Below are 22,006 nucleotides of genomic sequence, written 5' to 3' on the forward strand. Positions count from 1 at the left end.
TTCCTTCAAGAGAGTTGTTCATCAAAAACGTATTTTGGATTCCCAGGATAGCATTAGCCCTTTGTGAACTAGAGACATTTCAAAGCAGATATTTAATACTTGGGGGTACAGTGAGATTTTCTTTCTGAGTGTGCCAGCTTCTAATATACAAACTCTGTCATGATTCTCATGGATAACAACACCATATACCCTACTGTGTATCTGCATGTGTATATCTGCACTAGGGTTCTTCCTTCCTCCCTTTCTTTCTCTAAATTTTAAAGAAAATGAAAATCAACCCCACTGCTGGATGAAATGCTTTTTCTCATAACTGTCTTCCTCAATCCTAGTTATTTGGGGCTACTTTGTTCCAAAGGTTAGGTGCAGGCTCTTCTTGAAAAACCCCTTTTCACCTGTACTTCATGAGTACACATCAGAAAAGCACCAGCCAGGCTTTGAATTGAAGTGGGATTAGACACAATTAAAACAAAGTCCTCTCCAAAGTCGTCCAGAGGCTCTTCGGTGCCACAGTCCTGTGGAATCGGGGGCCAAGCCTAATAAGTTAGTCAGCAGTGCCCTCCGGGGCCACCCACAGTGGCCACTGGTAATTAGAGAGAACCCAGCAACCTCTGACAACTTGGGACTTTGAGATGGCTGGAGGTCAAGTTTTTTGAGCTTTTTAATCTTTGGATTAATATTCACATTAAAAATTTACTATACATTCTAAGTATCCAAAATTCTATGCTGGATCATAAAAGAGTTTTAAATTTAGATAATTTATCAAATATTCCATTGTTCCATGACCATTGTTAAAAGTATGGTTACAGCTATGGGCCACTCACACACGATTAGCACAGCACAATGTTGAGGTTAAAAACGCAATCTTTTTTCTTTCATAAAAAAAAAAAAAATCAATTGACATGTTGTAGAAAATCTCATTTATACTTTAATATCACATCTTCTGCAATATTAAAACTCAACTTGTACTTAGGCTCTGCCACTATTTTGGAACTAAAAGGACTGATTAATAAACATCAAAGGATTACTTCCTTTCTCAATCTCCTCATAAAAGAAGTCCTTAGGCTAACCAAAGTGGCCACTTCTATTTGAAAAAAAAAAAAAAAAAAAAACTGTTAGCAATTTGGCAGATTTATGCAAAAACAAATTCTTTAATTTTTTCCCCCTATAACTCTCCCAAGAATGAGTTCTTACAGCAGAAACCCTCCAAATAAAAGTAGCATGCGTTTCCTTGATCAAATGAAGCACACTCTAGCACGGTGCTGGGTACCCCGCCATATTGTGTTATTTGCAGTCTGTTTAATCTGTAGAAGGCCAGCAGGTCAGAGGCTGGAAAATAGCAGCACACCATAACAGTCATGAAGTACAAATTATTTACAGCAGTCACATATTAACTTCACTGGCTGCCAAGCTGAACCCCGCACTGTTGGTTCAGCAGCTGAGGGTGACTTTTGAAGGCCCGTTCACCATCACTACTGATCAAGAACCCATTGCTTTGCATTCTTTCTGCTTTCTGGTTATTAAATTGTACAGATTCAGTTATTACCTTTTTCTTTAAAGAAATAGATATATACTCTTTACACTATTAAAAACTGTATAAGAAATTCCTTTTCACAATGAAAAACTAACTTTTCCCAAGAACTAACTATAAAGTGCATATAAATGAAACAATGTTACAACCAGGCCAATTGTCTTAAAAAAAAAAAAAATCTAGGTCATCTTGATTTAAAAAAATTAAAGGTGATTTTATTTTTCACATTTTTGCAAATGAATTTTCTTTGTTCTCAGAAGAGCTGCTTCAGTTCTGTTGATCTTTTCAATATTAAATGTATTGCACCCCAAACTAAAGAGATAGGGAGAGGGACAATTTTCCCGCTTTTCTTTCTTTTCTCTGGTAGACATTAGCATGTTTAAATGGTGAGCTCTTCTACACAGGAAACTCAAGGATACTCTCCATCACTGTCAACAGTATTAGAGGGCTAGAGAAACAATGTCTCCCTGCTCCACACACAATGTTTTAAAGTCCACGTCCCAGGGGACTCCTGGCAGACTCTTACCTTCTACCTTCATTCCAACATCGATACATTTTTTGAATCGACAGTAAGGACATCTCTTTCTCTGTGTTTTGTCAATTTGGCAATTCTGGTTCTCTATGCACGTGTACCTTTTTTGGTTTTGGACAGTTCGCTTAAAAAAACCCTATGAGACAGAGAAAATAGTGAGACATAAAGTCTAACTTGCTTTTCTTCTTTCTTTTTCTAAGGAAAATCACCTTTTTATTGTGCCACTGAGCCCTTATGTGGTCCTGTGGTTTAATTTCACATTTCAGCAAGACCAACCCTCAGCATCAGTGCCAGGCCTCAGTAAAGATTTTTCTGGCCTCAGAATTATATTCCTGAAGAATTACTTCTATTTTGTACCATTTCGTTCCAACAGTCAGAAAAAAATACTCTATATTGACCAATTTTTTTTTTTTTTAAATCTGGTTTCCTATTAACATCCATGTTCCAAGCAGAGGTAAGTCACAGAACCCTGGGACATTGTTTTTAGGTAGCCTCATACAATTTCAGTCACAAACCATTGTAAGAACTGAATAGCAAATACCTCAGATCTTTTACAAATGTCAACACTTGACAGTTAAAAGGAAAAAGACTTCAAGAACAAAATGGGGAAATGTTCCTAATGCCACTGGAACCCATTCAAGGGTGGGAGCTGTGTTTTAAAAGTCTAACTAATGGAAAAGACATGCACACAAGCAGGGGTGTGTGTGTGTGCACAAGCCATGAGGCTGAACTGCAGCATAGCCTGTGCCTGTTCACACTTAAGGGGACTGATCAGAAATGGTATATGGCTTTCGAATGAGTAACTCCTCTACTCTCTACTGAGGTGGTATCCTTGCTTATTTTAGTTAGCACACACAAAAACAATCTTCATTTGTTGTGGAAAACAAAGGGGGATGTCCTAGCAAAGGTTTAAATAAATGCATTGAGTTTCTACTTTAAAGAAGATATGGGGGGGGGGGAATTAGAGAAAATTGAATTTATGGGGGCTATTTTTTTAAAAAAAAATGACAAATCCTTAAGGTCTTGACAAGATTATTAACAATAAAAGACACTGAACATACTCAAATTCCTTGCATTTAAATAAGCCATATGATACACTTATAAAAATTGTTCAATTAGAAACTAAAATCTGTTTTCTTGATACCTTGATTCAAAAAAAAAAATCTTTTAAAATTATTTTCAGAATCCATCAGGATGAAATCATGCAATTGGGAATTCAGACCTTCAAGTCTTCTGGATTAAAGAAAAATGTTCCAACTTGCAGCCCAGATTCCTCTCAAGTTAAAATGGACTTGGGTTATACTCTGTCATGTTTCCTTTTAAGAACGATGCTTTAAATATATATAAGTCAAGCAAAATCGATATTTAGGACTGTCAGAAATAAAGTGCTTCTATAGATACAGCACTGCAGCACAATAAACTGTTGGGAAGCATGAGTCTGACAGCTTCTTAGAGCACAGGTATCTGCCTTTAGAACTAAATCAGACATATTTTAAATACTAGTCTCCCTACCACCCTCCCCTAACCTCTCACTTTTCAGTTGAAAAAAGAAACCACCAGCTTAGGTTTAGCTTTGAAGAGTTTTCATGGTTTTGGTCAGAACAGTCTATCTTTCTAGGTAGCACAGGAAAAGCAAACCTTGCAGCTTTCACAGGTGAGGAGACCATAATGATACCCAGATACTTTATCGCCACACACAGGACATAGTTCTTCAAGATCTTCATCATAGGAGTAATTCACCATTTTAAATTGAGACACTGAAACAAAAAGAGAAACGTGTACACGTGCCCTATTAATTTCCCAAGATAGGTTTTAATGCTGTGCTGAAAAGCATTGTTGGTGGCCAGATATCATCAGGGAAAATATAAAATAACGTTTACCCAACTGATATTGAAGAGGACTACTTTTAAACAAGCAAAGGAAAACATCACACACATCAATAAACATGCACTTCATTATTTTCCAGTTTAAAAACAATTCCAACTTTTCTTTTTGGTTAACAAAAAAAGTGACCACTGATGACCAAAATTCAACAGATCAGCAAAGAAAGATGAACCATACAAAAGTTAACAACCTAAAATGTCTTTAAATCTCTAATGTTCCTAAATGTCACCTTCGCCGCCTAATGGAGCAAAATCGGGCTGTAAGTGACTGGCACACTCTCGAAGTGGCTTGCTGTATATAAGTAAGTACACCTCCCTCTGCTAGGCTCAGCAATGCTAATTTGCACATGCTGCTTTGCAGAGCAATGAAGCTGCAGAAACCTGCCTCTCAGAAGCAACTTTAACAACAGCCTGTGGCTCCCCGGGTTCAAGTCTGTTAGATTAATCAAAACATTCAGTTCCGCACGGACTGTAGTTCTGTTCTGGCCACTTTCATCTCCTCACGTTTGAAAATGGCCTGTGAAAATAAAAACAAGGAAGAGGAGAGGACACCCGGAAAGGGGGGCAGAAACAGGCGAAGAAAAGAAACACAGGAGGGTTTAGCAGAGTTCTAGAGCTTTGGAATGAACTTCACAAGCTTCAGTCGAGAAGCATTGCAAAGTCTAAACACCTCCGAGATTGCTGGTGGCACAAAAATCAGACCATGGTATCCTGACTCACTACGACTAGGGACACTAACGCCCTATTCTTTGCAGTCAAAAAGATAAACTGTGCAGTAAAGGTGAATAGCCAACCAACCCCTAGGCACTCTCAGATGAGATTGAGAAGCTACTTCAGCCGAGCTCCCACCCCTACCCCCAAGCAGGAGGCAGAGCAGGGGTGGGACGGCATCCAGGCAAGGGGCAGGTCTGTACAGCCAGCCACCACCGGTACTCCCCGCACCCTCTTTAAACCCTTTGTGCACCCGGCTTGGGGCCCCCTTGCTCAACCCTCTGCTACCCAAAGACGCACAAACTCCAACGAGAGTTTGCTTTAAGTTAATCAGTGGCATTGCAAGGGGCGGGGCGGGGGAGGGGTACCCACAGCCTGGCAGAAGTTTCCTCAGATTTGTTTACTGAAAAGAAAATGGAGAAACTGTCCCTATCCCAGAGCCAAAGTACTATGCCTCTTTATCACCATGTGATATCTTTATTCTTTGAAAATGAAGTTCGTTTATTTCTCAGTCTTAACGAAGTGTCAGTTCCCGGACACAGAGCCGTGGGCAGTAGAGTAAGTTGGTCCGAGAGAGCAACAGTTTGCAAAGATCTTGAGAAGAGGCACCAGCAGAGGCATTCCCGGGGCTCAATAACTCAGAAATAAGAGATGCTGAGCGCGCCTCTCTCCAACGAAGCCAGCTCGTACCCCAACTATTTATTAGAGAGAGGCGAGACACTCAATCAGGACCTGAGGGTTTGGGAAGTTTGTTTACGGAGCTTTCCAAAAACTCGTGACTTCTTGTGTCCAGGTATGTTTCTGGGCTGAGTGGGGCGTTAGTAGACGTGTGTTCTTTTCTGTCTCCCTGTCTCCCCCAAAAAGTAACTTTTAATTTCACATTTAAGAGTATCGGACCGGCAACCACTTACACTCGCCATGCCCATCTCAGAGATACCACATGGAAGGAAAGAGAGAAGCCCATCCTCCGGCAAATCTGGAGTCTAGGTGGGAAGGGGTGCATCTGGGAGGCCAGGGGATCATTTTTGTTGTTGTTTACTCACAGGGCGCCCGGGGCACCTAAATTAAGAGTTCGGAGAACCAAATCCACCATGGTTTGGAAATGTCTGCACCCCTGGGAAAGGCGAGGGAACAAACCGGGTCTTGAAAAGCTAGGTCCTCCTTCAATCCCCTTGAAGCTGGATGCTTCGCGCTGCCTGAGAATCCAGTAACGAATTTTCTTTACGGGTTCCAGCACCCGTCTAAGTATGAATGTACCCCTGGTGAGGGCAGGCAGTCACGCACAATCCAGGCTGCTAAATACCGCAAAGCCGGGCGGCAGGTTTTTTCCCACGCTGCTTTGAGCCCAGTGCCAAACTACCTAATGCCCTATCTGGTAATCCACCCCCACCTCCCAATAAAAAGGCAAGCTTAGGTCTTGGCTTGGGGATAGGAGGCCAAGAAGGGTCCCTCTCAATTTTACAAAGAAAACGCTACTAGGGTGTTTCTCTCCAGTCCTCAGTATGCCGCGTTTCGCTCCACTGCGCTGTTTTTTCCCCGGATCCCGCCACTCTAAAATCTGCATGGGGCAGGAAGTAGCAAAAAGCCGGTCCTCCTGCCGGGAGGAAACTTAGCAGAGCCGGAGGCCAGAGCGCAGGAAGCAGGCCTGGGGGCACTTCTCAGGAATCCCAGGTGCATCTCTTTATGCCAACAAGGCTTCCTCAGTAGCAGACACACAAAGTTAGTCTAAGGACTGAGGCCAGGGAACTTCTACAACCCTGCCCAAGGACTTGAAAAGACCAAGATCACCCAGGCTATCTGACCCCACCCTCACGCCTGCCGCCCCCTTTCCTCGAGCCTAAGGCGACCTTAGGTTTCCCGGCCAGAGCACACAGCCTACCTTACTTAGTTGAACTGTAAGAGCTCTGTTCTCAACACTTCTCTGACCCTTTCAAGTTCGCGCAAAAGGCTGGCAGGAAGCTTTGGGGGGGGATCACAAGCCTGCTGGCCTCAATATCCTGAACTCTGGTAGGGGCGAAGATAGAAAAACTTTTCCTAACATTGTTCCCCTTTGGCCCGTTGCTAAGATAAAGTTCTGAAGAGTTTAAAGTATAGAAAATACAGGAGATGGGATTTCGTCTTTTTCTGATGTTATCAATCACGGATAGGGACACAAATGGAATAGCCATACTCACAGCGGCTCTGAGACCGAAAGGGTAATGAACTAACCCTGAGCACCAACATGCATTCGGCATTATCCTGGACGGGAACAGAGTTGGGGTAATTGGTGGTTTTAGCTATGCCAGCAGTTTTGAGTTGCCTTAAAAAACTGCCGGTTCTGGCAAGGCTTTTTTTGGGGTGTTCGTGTGATCGAACACCACTAATAACACCAATCGCCTTCCTGTGATCTCCTCTTGTATACACCTGGCTATTCTAGTCAGTCTTTTCCCTCCACACGGGAGCATGTGCGTAAGAGCTCCAACAACCTAGAACCGGTGAGCAGAGAGGAATTCCACTTCTCAGAAAGATTATTCTACAGCACCATTAGCTTCCAGCAACCCCAGCTCCAGTTGGCTCTGAGCTTGAAGTCTCTCTACTTAATTAGAAGTGGCCAATTAGACGTTGATGAGAAAGCACCGTTCGCCTAGTTCAAGTGCCATTAACTTTTATGCTCGCGTGTAGAGAGGAGGCCGAAGCCGGCGCACCGCAAACTGCCAGCCGGGCTGCTCTGATGCCCATGCTGCAGGAGGCTGAAGCCCACGGGGTTAGCCCGAGAGTGTAAAAGCCAGGAACCCGAGCGCCGCGGCACACCGCACCGCACCCCCTTACCTTGCATGTTTTCCGGCATCTGCCCCTGTTCCCCATGCGATCGGACCAGTCCTGGGGCTTCCGTCTCCACTTTGGGCAGCATGACAAGGCGGCTGCGGGCGGGAATGGGGCGTCGGTGTCGGTCCGGAAGCCCAGCACCTGGACACGGGCAGCACAGATTCAACTCCAGCGGAAAGAGAGAAGGGGTGATCAGCGTGCCCGCTCACCCACCCGCTCGCTGGAGCTGCCGGGCAGGACCTCGGAGCCCTGTCCGGTCCTGCAGCTTCAAAGCTGCCCCTGAGGTGCGCGCGAGAGATCCGGGTTACTAAACCAGACTAAGAAGACCGGGTTCTGCTGCCTGGGTTCCGCTCGGCAGGGGCGGAGGCAGAGACAGCAAAGGCGCTGCTGCCCCGGACAGCGATCTGTGCGCGCCGCGCTCCGGAGGGCAGCAGAGGCGGCCGCCAGCTGCTACTGCTGCAGCGGCTGAACGGCTCCCGGACTTCTTCCCCTCCCTGCACCCGCCCTCTGGCTCAGGATCGGCAGGGGTCTCTCTCTCCTCTCTCTCTCTCTCTCTCTCTCTCTCTCTCTCTCTCTCTCTCTCTCTCTCTCTCTCTCCTCACTCGCCTCACTTCTCTCCCCTCCTCTACTGTCCTCTTCTCTCTTCTCCGCCCCTTCCTTCTATCTCTCCTTCAGCTCCCTCTCTCCCACTATCACAAGTGTGGAGTTCTGAAGTTCCAACCTCCCACTCTAGGGTGGAAAGCAACCCTTTCCAGACCCAAGGGTGACAGAGCCAGGAGGAGAGGGAAAGACCAGCTGGAGAGGGGAGGTAAGCTGGAGGAGTGGGGATGGGGGGAGGTGAGAGGTTAAGACAGTGAATGGGGACGCAGGTTCCAGACTCAGGTCGGACACTAGCCACTAGCCAATAAGGAAGCTCCAGCCTCAGTGCCTGCCCCAACCTCTTCACCCCGCCTTAATCTACTCCACCCCACCCAGGCCTGGGACGGGAGGGGTGAGTGGGGGGGTGTAAATGTTACAAGGTTTCTCAGCTATAGAGGAGCGACCTGTGTCTAAATGAAACGGCCAGGGATCTGAGAGCTGAGAGGCCATTTCAAAGAGCTGAGGAAAGGCAAGAAGGGCTGGAGAGTATGGGTGTAGGTGGTCCTTGCGTGAGTGTGAAGGGGACCTGTGGAGTGAAGGGCCCACTTAAAACACGGAGAAAAAGGATGTTAACATTCGTAAGTGGAGGGTGGCTGGTCTCACTATCAAGGTCCTCCCTGAAAGCAGACATCAAGAAGCACGGCTGAATGGCTGAGCCATAAAGAACCCAAGGGCTAAGGCTCACTTTGGGGACAACGAAGTCCCTAAGGTTTCTCTTCTTTGCATGGAATTCGAATAAAAGACAGCCACTTTTGCTTCCGCTGCTCACCAACCCACCTCCCCGCTTTTATGAAAATAACACTTGAGTCCAAGATTATCTTGGTGACTATCGAATTTTTAGTGAGAGCCGTGTTTGGTCACAGGACGGAAAGGTCGGCCCTGGATTCCCTTCTATATTCTAGAGTCCCTTTGGTGGCCCCATGCCCCACACACAACCCCCACGAGGCTCGGCATTTTTTTTTTAAGTTATAAAGAACCATCTGTTATGCAAGCTCTTAGGCCACTAGCCCAGCTTCATCTTTAAAGTTTTTAGATCTCATCCCAACAAGATGAAAAACATTCTTCCCAGCCTCCTGGACGCATGCAAAGCCTCATACCCACGATCTGCTGTGCAACTGGGTAATTATCAGAGTCCACCCACAAGGGGGTGGATTTGAATCTCAAAAGATCTGAATTTATTCTATTTAAATGGCATAGAGATCACATAAACTGCCCAGTCTAGTATTTAATGAATATAAAATTATTCCAAGTCATTGCTTATACTTTTGTATGAAATAGGCTATCCACTGATGGCTATCAATTCAACTATATTGATATTCTAAACTGATTCATATTTGTGCCTTAGAACATACATACACAGAATCTAAATTATTAAATTTCCAACTTTCATAGCATCTTTAGGGTTCTAATGTGGCCTAAGCATGTCCCTTCTGGCCACAGATATTGAGGGGCCTGCCAATTACTTTGTATGATGGAGCAGGCTGTATTTGCCTATATTAGTGATCATTAAGCTCAAGTTTTCACGTTAGTATCAAGTAACAATGTCAATACATTTTCAGTATTGCCCCTTATTTAAGACATCACTTTGAATTACAAATACATTTCTTACATAGTTCAGAAAGGGAACAAGTCTCCAGGCTCAAACCATTACTCGCTGCCTGCTTTACTTTGGAGTGCATGCAAACTTGAGAAATCAGCTTATTTCAAAGCTTTAAGAACAACCTCCACTCACTGCAACTCTAAGGGCCCATAAAGGTCTTTGTTTATCATCTTCCTACCCAGGAACTCTAGCTTCTTGGTGTGTGTGTATGTGTGTGGTGCAAGAGGTGACTCCCAGACTTGAAAGGCCTTGTGACTTACTGTGACTAGAAAGCTGGCCAGAACCAGAGGCTGACTGAGGCTGACCCAGTAAGGTGAACTTTGTGGTCATGCTCAGTAGCACCAGCTTCTGGGCCAGAAAGGACTTAACTTAGGTCAAGTTAGTGGCACTCCAGCCCAACCTGCTCCCCCCCCAACCCCAGCACATCTTCCAAAGACAGAGTGAAGAGTGCCAAAGGTCAAGTGGGGCTTCCCTTTATCTTCCCACAGGTAGACTTTCCGAGAAAAACCCTCATAGACAGGAGGGAGGGGAAGACAGGGAATAGGTGTCCAAGAATCTGGCCTTTGACATTTAAGCTGTGGCACCGGCTTTCCCTTGCTTTGGAGATCTCTCTAGTCTAGGCGGAAGCCTCTGGCCAACTGAGGAAGGAGCACCAAAGGTTAGCGAGCTAACAAACAAGAGAAGTTGCCTTTTTTGCCAGGTGTAGGGCCTCCCACCTTTAATCCCAGCACTTGGGAGGCAGAGGCAGGAGGATCTCGAGTTCAGCTTCCAGCAAGGTCTACCTAAGGGGTCTATGTAAGGTCTCTATACAGGACAATCACACACACACACACACACACACACACACACACACACACACACACAGAGTGAGACGGGGGAGGGGGGCGCAAGGAGGGAGGAGGATGAGCTTTTTCTAGAAAAACCTGACTTCCACCTCCAGGATAGAACAAGGTACCTAGGATCGACCTTACTAAAGACTTCCAGGTTGTTGACAACATCTCAGTTGGGTTTGAGGGCGGGAAATCTACAGGAGCTGGGTTTTGTTGGAAATTCAAGGGCACACTCACGTTTTTCCCGGAGTTGTTCCTCAAGTTTGGGGGAGTGGCGTGTCTCTGATCCTGGTGCAGACGCTGAGGGAGGAGTGAAAGAAACAAGCTACCAAGCTCATTCCGAGCCTTCAGAGTGCACCCTCCCAATGTCCTCTAGGCAACCCAACACCCACTCTGGGTCCTTCACCCTTTTATACCCTTGGATAGACGATCCCACAGAAGCAGGGGACTGGTTTTGTGGCCTTGGCCGGGTCGAGGTGTCTCCTAGAATGTTCTGTACCCTAGGGCTTTGCAGCGCGGCGAGGAGAACGAGGAGGGCGAGGAAGAGGAGGCGGGGAGGAGCAGCAGCAGCAGCAAAGGGTGTTACCTTTCCTCTACCTAGGATGGTTCTAGGTTCCTGTAGTCTCAGATGAGGCCTGAGAGACTAAATGGCTGGGGAAGGTAAACGAGTTAGGATGAAAGGGGTGCAACGGGACCTATGTGATCGAAATGCTGAAGCCAACAGCGGAACGCATCAACCGTGCGCTGGGACGTACATCCCATCCTCCGCAGGAGATATATTTTATCAAACGCCACTCTGTCTCTTTATGGGAGCACATGTAGGAATACACCAGGGCCTTACTTCTGGCGGAGACTTAAAGATAAGCTTCCCCTAACTACCACGAGCATTCCGAATTTCTCTGGCACTCTCCAGCCAACTTCTAGCAAACTTCTCCCTCCTCACCCCTCCCCCGCGCCTCCTCCTTTCCAGCAAGGGTAGTCTCCCGGGTTTGCCCTTCCCGGCTTTGACTTTGTCTTCAAGTGTTGATTGACGGTTGCAATTACAAAGGATGATAGCTCGGGGAGGCTCCCGCAGCCTTGATGAGCCCAAGAAGCGCCAGCCTGGCATATTTTATCCAGCCTCGGCGTTCCCGGGGCCGTGCGCGCCCCATTCACCCAGCTGGCTGGAGCTGAGGAGGTCTCGCACTCCCCACCCACGAGGATGCAACTGCAACCTCTCCTCCCGTCTTCTCCCTTCCGGAGGTTGCGCACCGCTCGGTGGAGCGCACACAGAAAACAAGCCTACCCTTGACCTAAGAAGCGCGCGTCCGCCCTGCGCTGGTAACCCACTCTAGGCTGCAGCTGAGGGAGGGGAAAAAAAAAAAAAAAGCCAAGGTATCCAGGACCAATTCAGGTTTCCTGAGCGCCAGAAGCACTGTAGCAGACACTGCTTTCCCGCGCAACCGAGAAGATGAAGAGCTTGGAGCAACCCGCCCAATTTAGCAAAGAACTTGCAAAACCGTTTATCCTGGTAAACAAAATTTAACGCTTCCTCCTCTGTTCTCACTTTTCTCTTCTGATGATAAAAAAAAAAAAAAAAAAAAAAAAAAAAAAAAGCAAGCAAACAGGAAGGAGGGAAGGAAAGAAAAAAAATGAGTAAAGTTACCTTTCTGGTCCTATGTATCTACTTCTACGCATCGTCTAGTTCTGAAGCCCGGGAAGAATCTTAGGTGTTTTGTTTTAAAGTATTCTTCCCCTGGAAGCGACAGCCCAACGGGAAAGAGAACCGATTTTATCAGCTCCTGAAGCTCGGACTTCTCTATTTTTCCCACGCCTCCCACTTGAACGTTCCCTCAGGTGAAGCTGCAAAACTCAGTTGAGCCAATAATGCGTTTGGCCTGCTGGGTTCGGGCGGCTGCGTTCCCCCCACCCCCGCCCCTCCTTCCTGGGTTCCACGCCCTCACCCGGAGCGCTTTGTTTTAAAAAGAACTGCGGGGTTTCAGCACAGCTAAAGACAAAACTTTAGCGCACCTTGTAGATGATGCGTTGCAAAACAAAACACAAACTTGAAGCCAGTGGTCTTCCCAGGTTTAAAAAAAAAAAAACATTTTAAAAACTCTCTTTGTATTGATTGTTTCAAATAAGCACTGCAGGCACGCTGTAGGGGGTGGGAGGTGGGGACATCCCACGCCTCCCTGAGAGGGCAGGCTGCCAATTCCGGATTTGGGGCAAACCTGCAGATTTTCAATCCTCTAAAGGAGTGTCCTAATAAATACCGGATCCCGGACTTTACGCCTGGGGAAAAAATGCCAGGGTAAATCCTACTTCCCTCTCTCTACTGCTGGAGTCCCCCACCCTGGTCCTGAAATAAAGGAGGGAATTTTTGACTTCTGTTTTGGGAATTTAAGGCTCTCTATATTTAAAATTACATCATTGGGAACGTTGTTCAATCCCGGGCCCAAGCTCTCCCTGCCGTGGGACCCCCAGATTTTCAAAAGAGATCTGGTCTATAAAGCCTCGGAGTGGGAAGATTATCTGGGCTAAATAGACCAGACCAAACACCACATGGCACTGGCAAGCCCAAGACAGTCCAGGAGACAGTCGACCAAGAAGTCTGTGGTGAAACAAACTAGTCAACACCTAACATTTCTCTCCTCAATAAGCCCACCCGGTCTCAATCTAGGCTAGAAATTGTCCTTTAGGGCACTGAGAGCACAGTTCTAAACCTTATCTGCTGACTTCAGTGGGAAGTACTTGAGCTAAGACTTCTTCTGTGGGAGTTTTCTTTTTTTTCTCTCGAGGTTTGGTTTCACTGTGCCGTCATGGCTGTCCTGGAGCTTGCTCTGTAGACCAGGCTGGCCTAGAATTTATAGAAACCAACCTGCCTCTGCCTCTGGAGCACTGGGGATAAAAGGTGTATGCTACCACTGCCTGGCCCTTGTGAGGTTTATTATTATTATTGTTATTGTTATCCCTGCTGCTAGGATCTGAGAAAGACCCTTTCTCAGAAGAGGCTCTACTTTGAGATCACCTTACTCTTCAGGTAAATCAGCCATTGGCATATAGGTGACAATAAAGATGTTCTTGTGCAGCTATTTGAGTCCTCTGTCTACAAAAGGGCAATGTGGGAAAAAAACCTAGGCTTATGGCTTGCAGTAGGGACACCCTTGAGCATGGGCACCCAAGGGGAGAGGCATAGTTTTAGAGGTGGAATGTTTACAAAGGCATCACAGTTCAGGGGGATGGAGAGATGGCTCAACAGTTAGGAACACTGGCTTTCCCAGAGCACCCAGGTTTGATTCCCAGCACCCACAAGGCAGCTCAAAACTGCATGTAACTCTAGTCAGGGGAACAGAGGCTCTCTTTTGGCACCAGGCACACAGTAAGACAGACAGACAGACAAAACATTCATATAAATAAAACTTTTCAAGCCTGCACAATTCAATGGATGTCAGTGTCCCCTTTAACCAGAAGGCAATTTTTGTGATCAAGAGATGATGGGATGGCCGGGCGTGGTGGCGAACGCCTTTAATCCCAGCACTTGGGAGGCAGAGACTGGCGGATGTCTGAGTTTGAGGCTGGCCTGGTCTACAGAGTGAGTTCCAGGATAGCCAGGGCTATACAGAGAAACCCTGTCTCGAAAAACCAAAAAAAAAAAAAAAAAGAGAGAGAGATGATGGGATGGACCTGGGGGTGCATCTTATTTGACACATCATCTTTCTGTCCTGTGCAATACCCATAATTGGAAAAGATGAACTATGGCCAGGTGTTGGGGGTGGTAGATCCCAGGTCTTGAGAGTGGTAGCAGGCAAGTGAATCCCAGCATTTAGGAATTTGAGGCTACAAACTGAGACCCTATCTTCTCAAAACACACACACACAGAGAGAGAGAGAGAGAGAGAGAGAGAGAGAGAGAGAGAGAGAGAGAGAGAGAGAGAGAACGAAAACACAAGACAAAAGCAGTAATGTCATTCCTTGTCTAGAACCTGGAAGATTTTAAAAACTAGCAGAGTGACCTTACACAGGTCCTTTGAGGGGATGATCTTGAGCTGGGAGGGAACAAAGACACTGTGTTCAGATCCTAAGCAAGGAATCCAGCACTTCTTCCCAAGGGAGGGACAACTGGATTTGTCAGAAGTGTTTAAAGAACAAGCTGTTTAACCATTGCTTTGCCTATCCTCTTCCCCCATAGACCAACAGTACAGATCCTTTTTTCTGAACTCAGTGACTCAAGTGACTGCCCCATCTTCCTCATACTAACTAGCATGGATGCTGTGAATGTCTTTAGCTTGGTATGCATGCAGCAGCCATGTGAATCGCATCCTAGGCTAGGATCATCCTATCTCCCTCAACATCCACCTTTACCTCCCAGGAGGTTATTGCCAATTTCTTCATTTCACCCTTTTGAATTCTAGGTGTGATTTCCATTACAGAATGCCAAGAAATACAAAGAGCCATTTACAATTGTCTTTGGGGAATGTCTGACCAACTTTAAGTTACAATCCCTCCCCAACCCCCAATATCAGAGAGAGGGAGCAGATTGCTGTTGCTGGGATTCTATTTACAGCTCACTCTGCTGACAAACTTTCTGAGTCTGTAATTTAGTTAGAAAAGGAATTCTGAGGGGGCTGGAGAAATGGCTCAGAGATTAAGAGCATTCCTTTTTCTCCCAAAGGACCAAGGTTCAAATCCCAGCACCCACATGGCAATTCACAGTGGTCTGTACCTCCAGTTTCTAGGGGATCTGACATTCTTACACAGATGTACACAGAGACAGAATATCAATGTAAATAACATTTCAAAATTTTTTTTTAAAGAAAATGGGCTTTACAAAGTAAACTTTACAGCTGATCGTTGATAAACAGCAGCTTGGCCCTCTTTCCTGTCTTGTTACCCATGTTTGTCTTTCTGGTAGGACTCACCTTCTAAGACCACTAAAAACGGAGGCACCAGCTAACTTATCCATGCAACATGCGTGGTTTGACACCCTCCTTATTAATCACATTATCCCTAGACAGAATTGCCGACTAGACAGCTGAAGTTATTTGTAGTTTAAAAATTAGTTATCATTGTTTATCAATCAAAACATAAGAGATTTTTTTTTTTTTAAGTAGAAATTTGTCTAGAGAATTTCAGATCATCTGGATTTCCCAGGCACAAACTCTCAAGTTAATGTTCCTCATAGCCCTGGGGGACCATGTCTCCCCCAACTCCCTTGAAGCCAACCAAATGACTCTCCCAGAGAAGTTTTCCTTCCTTTAGGGTGAAGAGCAACGGAGGGTCAGACAGAGGAGTAGGTACACGTGGGGCGGGGGTTGGGGCTATGGAACAAAGGGGTCAGTCTGATGCTTAAAGAGACCGTTCCTGAGGAGGCTTTGTCTAGCTCAGCTCTTGTTCCGGACTGAATTCGAACATCTGGCCCAGTGGGCCAGTGGGCCAGGTAGAGGAGTCAAATCAAGGACTAAAGCACGACCAAGCCAGGATTTGTTGCGCCATGAGCCTTTTCTAGCTTTCTGGTTTTGTGTTTCAGGTCTCAAACACTTAAAACAACTAAGTAGAGCTCGGTTGTTGTTGGAAACCCCAGCTAGTCTCTACAGAAAGCTGCGTGCACTTTGCCATCTCAAAAACTACTGAGGTACTCGGCTCTGTAGCTGCCCAAGGGTAGGGAGGGAGTCCATCTCAGTGGGCCTGCCTATTGCAATGAAAAAGACTCTTAGAAAAAGTCAAGTCTTCTTTCAGGAATGGGCTGGGCCTCTTCAAGCCCCTAGTCTGAAGGTGCCTCACCGCCCTGGCTTTCAGACAGCTCAGTCCTGCCAAGGCTCCTTGAGTGATCCTGGGAAAATAGATGGGAATCTGGGTGCCTGTATCTGCTTTCTAGTCATTGAGATGTGGGAGAACTCTCCAAATGATCTGAAGGGATGTAAAACTAAATACTCCTAGATGGCTACAATGAGCACACCCCCATGACTCCTTACCCCCCCCCCCCAACACTCTCCCCCTACCCCTTTGAGACAACTGGATAGTCATCTTGAGATCTAGGGATCTGAAGGGCTTAGGCAAGCCTAGGGTTTGGGTGTAAGCTGGTCCAGGACAGACGAGGAGCCTTCGGTATGGTTCTGGGAAGTTAAGGCCCCAGGCAACCCCTTGGAAGTCTATCAGTTCCAGTTCCATCCCGCCTCAGTTCCAGCAGAGCCTTTGAGATGCTACTACAAAGCAGTGGGTGAAAACCCGCTCAGCTCAACTGCGGTCAGCACTCCGCTTGCTGCCTTTCCCTCTTTTAATTCTCCCGGGTGGGCTAGGGACCCAGCGAGGGCACCGAGTGTGTGGTCCCAGGTCCTGGGGAGCCCTGCGCTGGTGAGAACCCGGAGCACGCTTCTCCGGTGCATGCGCCTGTCTCGCCCGCTAGCCCGCCCCCCCTCCTCCCCCCCACGTTCCCGTAGGAAGTGAAGTGCCCAGCGTCGGTGGATGCAAAGCTCACAAAGCTCTAGTTTCCCTGCCCTCTGAAGAGCCATATGCTCTTTCTTCTTCTGCACTGCCTTCCCTGTGTTTTCTTTTTCGTAAGTACAGAACGTTTTTTGGTGAACATTTCCTCAATTGATACTTCAGGGCGTAGCTGGACCATAAAAAAAAAAAGCAATCAGTGCCTTAGGTGGAGTCTGCAGGCTGCCCCCAGGGAAAGGGACAATGCAGGGACCTGACTATCCTGAGACTGGGTTGGCAGTCTCTGATGGCGTAAGGACCCTTGGAGAAGGGTCGACCCTGGCTCCGGTCCAGAGGAAGCAAAGGGGGCGCGCTCTCCAGCAGGGTCACAACCTACTGGAGATTGCTTCCTTTGTCTTTAACTTTTAGGATTAACTGAATGTTACTGTATTTACTAAAGTTATGGTAAAATTACCAAGTTTATGGTTCTATATTGGTATAAATGTATGTGGATGTTTACTCTTTAAAAAATATGAGTCAGGCATGATGGCTCATACCGGCAGTTCCGGTATTATGGAGAGAAACAAGGAGCAGGTTCCTGGCCAGCCTAGGTTACCCCTTGTCTCTCAGGAAAACAAAAACAAAACCCAGTCATCATTCACCCCCAAAGAACAACAACAAGGAACCCCAAGATGCTTCAATGTGGTGGCTAGGTGTGTAGCCTAGTGACTGAGTGCTTGCCTAGAAAGTGCCCAAACGCTGTTCCACATATGGTGAAGGTATGTGGTTATTTCTGCCGATAAAAGCAAGTCACAGTCGCAGTAGATCCCCACCCAGAATCTTTTAATAATAAATAGTCTGACTTTGTTTTTCTTGAATGACTTTCATTTGCCAAGAAACTAAAAACAATATATTTTTTTTTCTATAGGATCACAATGAATGAGACATCTCATGGTCTAATACCTTGAAATGTCACGGTACTGGGAAGCTCCCTGTTAGATAGTTTTTTGATCAGTGGTTAATCAATGTTATTTGCTTGTTTCAGACTGTTCAAAATTTTACTTGGCATGGTTGATTCAAAATGATTAGAAATTGTTCAGGCTCAAATAGATGATTTAAAACTGTATTTTCTGCTAGGCAGTAATGGCACACACCTTTAATCCCAGCACTTGGTAGGCAGAGGCAGATGGATCTCTGAGTCTGAGGCTAACCTGGTTTACAAAGTGGAGGGCCAGGACAGCCAGGGCTACACAGAAACCCTGTCTCAGAAACCTGGGGTTTTTTGTTTGTTTGTTTGTTTGTTTTGTTTTGTTTTTTTCTAAGTTGATCGAATACAATGACATCCCCAAACACTGGATACAATAAATGATATTCATGTGTTGAATTACTCATTTGCTTCTTTCAACTTCAAGAAAAGTAAATGTGTGATATATGTGTGGGCTTATTGTGTGCTTTTAATAATTACCACAGGCAAAGTAGTGCATTAAAACACAAATCCACCAGCAGTAGAGCAAACAGCCAGATGTTAAGAGAGTGGCTTCCTACTTACCAATAGCTGTAAGTCCATGCTTAAGAAAGTCTTGAAAATCCCCAGTATCCGAACTAGCAGACATTCTTATCGAAATTATTGCAGTCCTTTGGCTTACAGCAGAAATCACTGAACGTGGGAAAGATTGCAGCTTGTCATATTTTGTGACCTTGGGAAGGAAACCTCAGACTACTGTAACCCTCATTTCCTTAGTGAAAGTTAAGAAAAAGGGGGGAAAAAAAACCAGAATTCAGAAAGGCTCCAGACCATGTTCTCCTGGACTCTGCACTTTTTCCAGCATGTGTGACCTGCTGTAAACCATGTCTCCAGTTTCATGATGGTTTCTAATCAGAAGAAAGGAAGCTTTCAATAGGCTTTGACTGGTCACATGACCCAGGGCAGGTTGATAAGAGGACCCTGTTATAAAGTGACAGCAAAAGAGATAAGAACACTTGGCAGATAATGACAAAGAAATGATTAACTCGGAAAAGGAGGGGCTCCTCTGCAGCCCAGAGAGTGGAAAGTTGTAAACCCAAGGGGTCAGGAGATCAGACTTAGTGGATAAAGCTCCAAACCACCTTAAGTCCACTAACTAAACTGCAGCTTGTGACATGGCCCTTTGATGTCACTGCTGCTGGCATGGAGAAGGGCAGACATTGCTCTTCTGACCTCTGCAAATACATTTTAGATGATAACATTGGCGGGCATTAATTCTTTAAATGGTGACTGTAGATATGATTGACACTTTGAAACTCTATAGGTAGCACTTGCAAGCTCATGGTCACTTATACCATTTGACCAGTTGCCTTAAAAAACAGTCCTGTTTGTTTATTAGATGAGGCATTAGCTTGCTTGTGTATTGGTCGTTGGGCTGAAACCGTAATTTCTTTACCTCCATAAAGTAAAACACTTTGAGATAAAATTTGGGCAAAATGATGAATGTAGAATATTGAATGCATTTTTCATATTTCCTTCTGCATATATGAGTACATATGTATTTGTGGGGGGCTCACTTGTGTGTTTGTGGTTAGATGGTACACTGTGTACTTATGCATAAGAAGCCCAGAGTACAACCTTGGGTATTGTTTCTTTTTTTGGTTGTTTTGTTTGCTTGCTTGTTTTCCTGAAATAGGGTTTCTCAGCTAAGATTAAAGGGAGTTTAAAAGATCATAGGATGCCAATTCTTGCCAGTTATGGTTTTGCTGTTATTTCTTTGGACAATTAAACAACAGTATGACATGCTAGAAATCTCCCTGCGTATAGGCTAAAGGACACAGAACTCTGCAAAGCAGCCTTTTTCTTAAAAAATTATTTAGGACTCTGAAACATCGCTGTTCATATAACATATCTATTAGTGTTTACTCTTCTAGAAGCTAAAATGGAGTAACTTAGGTATAGCTAAATAACGGAATATACAAGTTTAGCATATGCAAATCCCTGGGCTCAATTGGGTGTGGTGACAAACTTTGTAATTCCAGCGCTCACAGACTGAGGCAGGAGGATGGTGAATTTAAGGCCGTCCTAGGCTGTGAAACAATAATTTCCCCCACAAAAGCAAAAAGAGGGGCTGGAGAGGTGGCCCAGGGGTTAAGAGCACCTGCTAATCTTGCCGAGGACCTAGTTTGTTTCCCAGCACCCACATGGCAGCTCACAACTGTCTGTGACTTCTGCTCCACTGGCTCTGTGAATACTGCACACATAGTGGGCAGACATCCACACAGAGAGAAGATTCATACACCTAAAGTAAAAGTAAATACATCTAAAGAAGAAGATGAAGGCGAAGAAGAAGAAGGAGAAGGAGAAGGAGCAGGAGCAGGAGCAGGAGCAGGAGCAGGAGCAGGAGCAGGAGCAGGAGCAGGAGCAGGAGCAGGAGCAGGAGCAGCAGCAGCAGCAGCAGCAGCAGCAGCAGCAGCAGCAGCAGCAGCAGCAGAAGGAGGCACAAAAAGAGGAAATTAGCCTAGAGAAACTTTAAAACATTTCCATGGAAAATACTACCAAACCTATTACGCATCATTTGTTATACATAGCTCATTTTAAATGAAAAAATAACGTTTGCAAGTAAGGGCAGGGCAGTGGTGACACATGGCTGTAATCCCAGCGCTTGGGAAGCAGAGGCAGGTGAATCTCTGTAAGTTCGAGGTTAGACTGTTCTATACAAGGATAGTCAGGACTACACAGACAAACCCTGTTTCAGAAAACCAACATAATTAAATATTATTATTAATAATAAATAAATAAAATAATTGGTAGGATGTTCACAAATCTTATTACTATGTGACTTCATGGTAACCAGCTGGCTTCCCTCAGCTGTTTTATGTTCCATCCGAGGTGAGATACTGTTTCCGTTCAAGTGTAATGACTGATAGGAGGGAATGTTTCTTCATTTAATTATTTTGAGATGTGGTCATGAGATAGAGCCCTGGCAAACCTAATATTTACTATGTTGCCTAGGCTAACCAGCATTATAAGGGAGTACTGTAATTATTTTTCAGATAATTATGGATTTTTAAAATATATATTATACCAAAATTCTACAAGTACTCTTGTTTGTTCATCTTTTGTTTTGAGACAAGGTTTCTCTGTGTAGTCTTGGCTGTCTTGGAACCACTCTGTAGATCAGGCTGGCCTCAAATTCAAAGATCCACCTGCCTCTGTCTCCTGAGTGCTAGGATTAAAGACCTATGCCACCATCACCTGGCTCTACAAGTGGTATTTTAAAGGTTAAAAGGTTTAAAGGTTGAGACTCAGACTGTTGCCAGGCAGTGGTGGTGCACGCCTTTAATCCCAGCACTCAGGAGGCAGAGGCAGGTGGATCTCTGAATTTGAGGCCAGCCTGGTCTACAGAGTGAGTTCCAGGACAGCCAGGGCTACACAGAGAAACTCTGTCTCAAAAAAACAAAACAACAACAACAAACACCTCAGACTGTGAAACCCATCCCTGGAATTTGTACCCTGGAGTAGTAAAGTCCCTTGGTCCTCCTATGTTTCAAATGGGTCTTTGCAAGTACATAATCTTGTAATATCAAATGTTAGCGATCAGACATAGAAACTTGATTGGTTTTGCAATTTTCTGGATGCTGATTATATATTACATAAGATTATTTTTAAAATCCCATTGGCCAGTTTTACTCATCTGGCCAATCCTTTTGTCGAGCACAGTCAGGGACGTGTTTCCCAGGATCCAGTTTTCTCATTGAATAAAAGTGCCAACAGATGTTTTCTGTGAAGAAATAGGTTTGTGTCAGTCGTGTTTCTGAAAATACCTCTCAGCGTTCATCAGTCTGCTCGGGGATGGTAGTCAGTTCTGCATGCTAGGCAAGTGCTCTGCCACTGAGTTACATACATCCCCAGCCTCATTCATCATTCTTAAAGTGTGCCAACACAGCCGGGTGTGGTGGCATACACCTTTAGTGTTCTGGAGGTAGAGGCAGGTCAGACCCTGAGTTTGAGGCCAGCCTTTACTGCAGAGCAAGTTCCAGGACTGCAAGGGGTACACAGAAAAAAAACCTGTCTTGAAAAACCGATGATGATGATGATAAAATGTGCAAACAC

General features: G+C 45.4%; 1 protein-coding gene across 5 annotated transcripts in view; it reads right to left on the bottom strand.

The window, feature by feature from the left end:
• Nr5a2 (nuclear receptor subfamily 5 group A member 2) overlaps nucleotides 1-20,212 on the bottom strand; it is a 117,276-nt gene extending 97,064 nt beyond the window's left edge. Inside the window, exons 1-6 of one of the 5 annotated variants that reach the window (XM_034513521.2) lie at nucleotides 18,722-20,210; nucleotides 18,476-18,583; nucleotides 10,766-10,828; nucleotides 7,463-7,600; nucleotides 3,699-3,817; nucleotides 2,055-2,196 (exon numbers count right to left, since the gene is read on the bottom strand). In XM_034513521.2, the coding sequence (XP_034369412.2) occupies nucleotides 2,055-2,196; nucleotides 3,699-3,817; nucleotides 7,463-7,600; nucleotides 10,766-10,828; nucleotides 18,476-18,583; nucleotides 18,722-18,776 (625 nt within the window). In that variant the 5' untranslated portion in view covers nucleotides 18,777-20,210. Of the gene's footprint in view, nucleotides 1-2,054; nucleotides 2,197-3,698; nucleotides 3,818-4,741; nucleotides 4,910-7,462; nucleotides 7,601-10,765; nucleotides 10,829-10,944; nucleotides 11,808-12,173; nucleotides 12,264-18,475 lie in introns of those variants that run through there. The other 4 variants (XM_034513522.2, XM_076941271.1, XM_076941272.1 and 1 more) reach the window with 4 other exon arrangements.
• Between the last annotated feature and the right edge of the window lie 1,794 nt (nucleotides 20,213-22,006).

The sequence above is a fragment of the Arvicanthis niloticus genome, chromosome 10 (assembly GCF_011762505.2).
Source record: "Arvicanthis niloticus isolate mArvNil1 chromosome 10, mArvNil1.pat.X, whole genome shotgun sequence".
NCBI lineage: Eukaryota > Metazoa > Chordata > Mammalia > Rodentia > Muridae > Arvicanthis > Arvicanthis niloticus.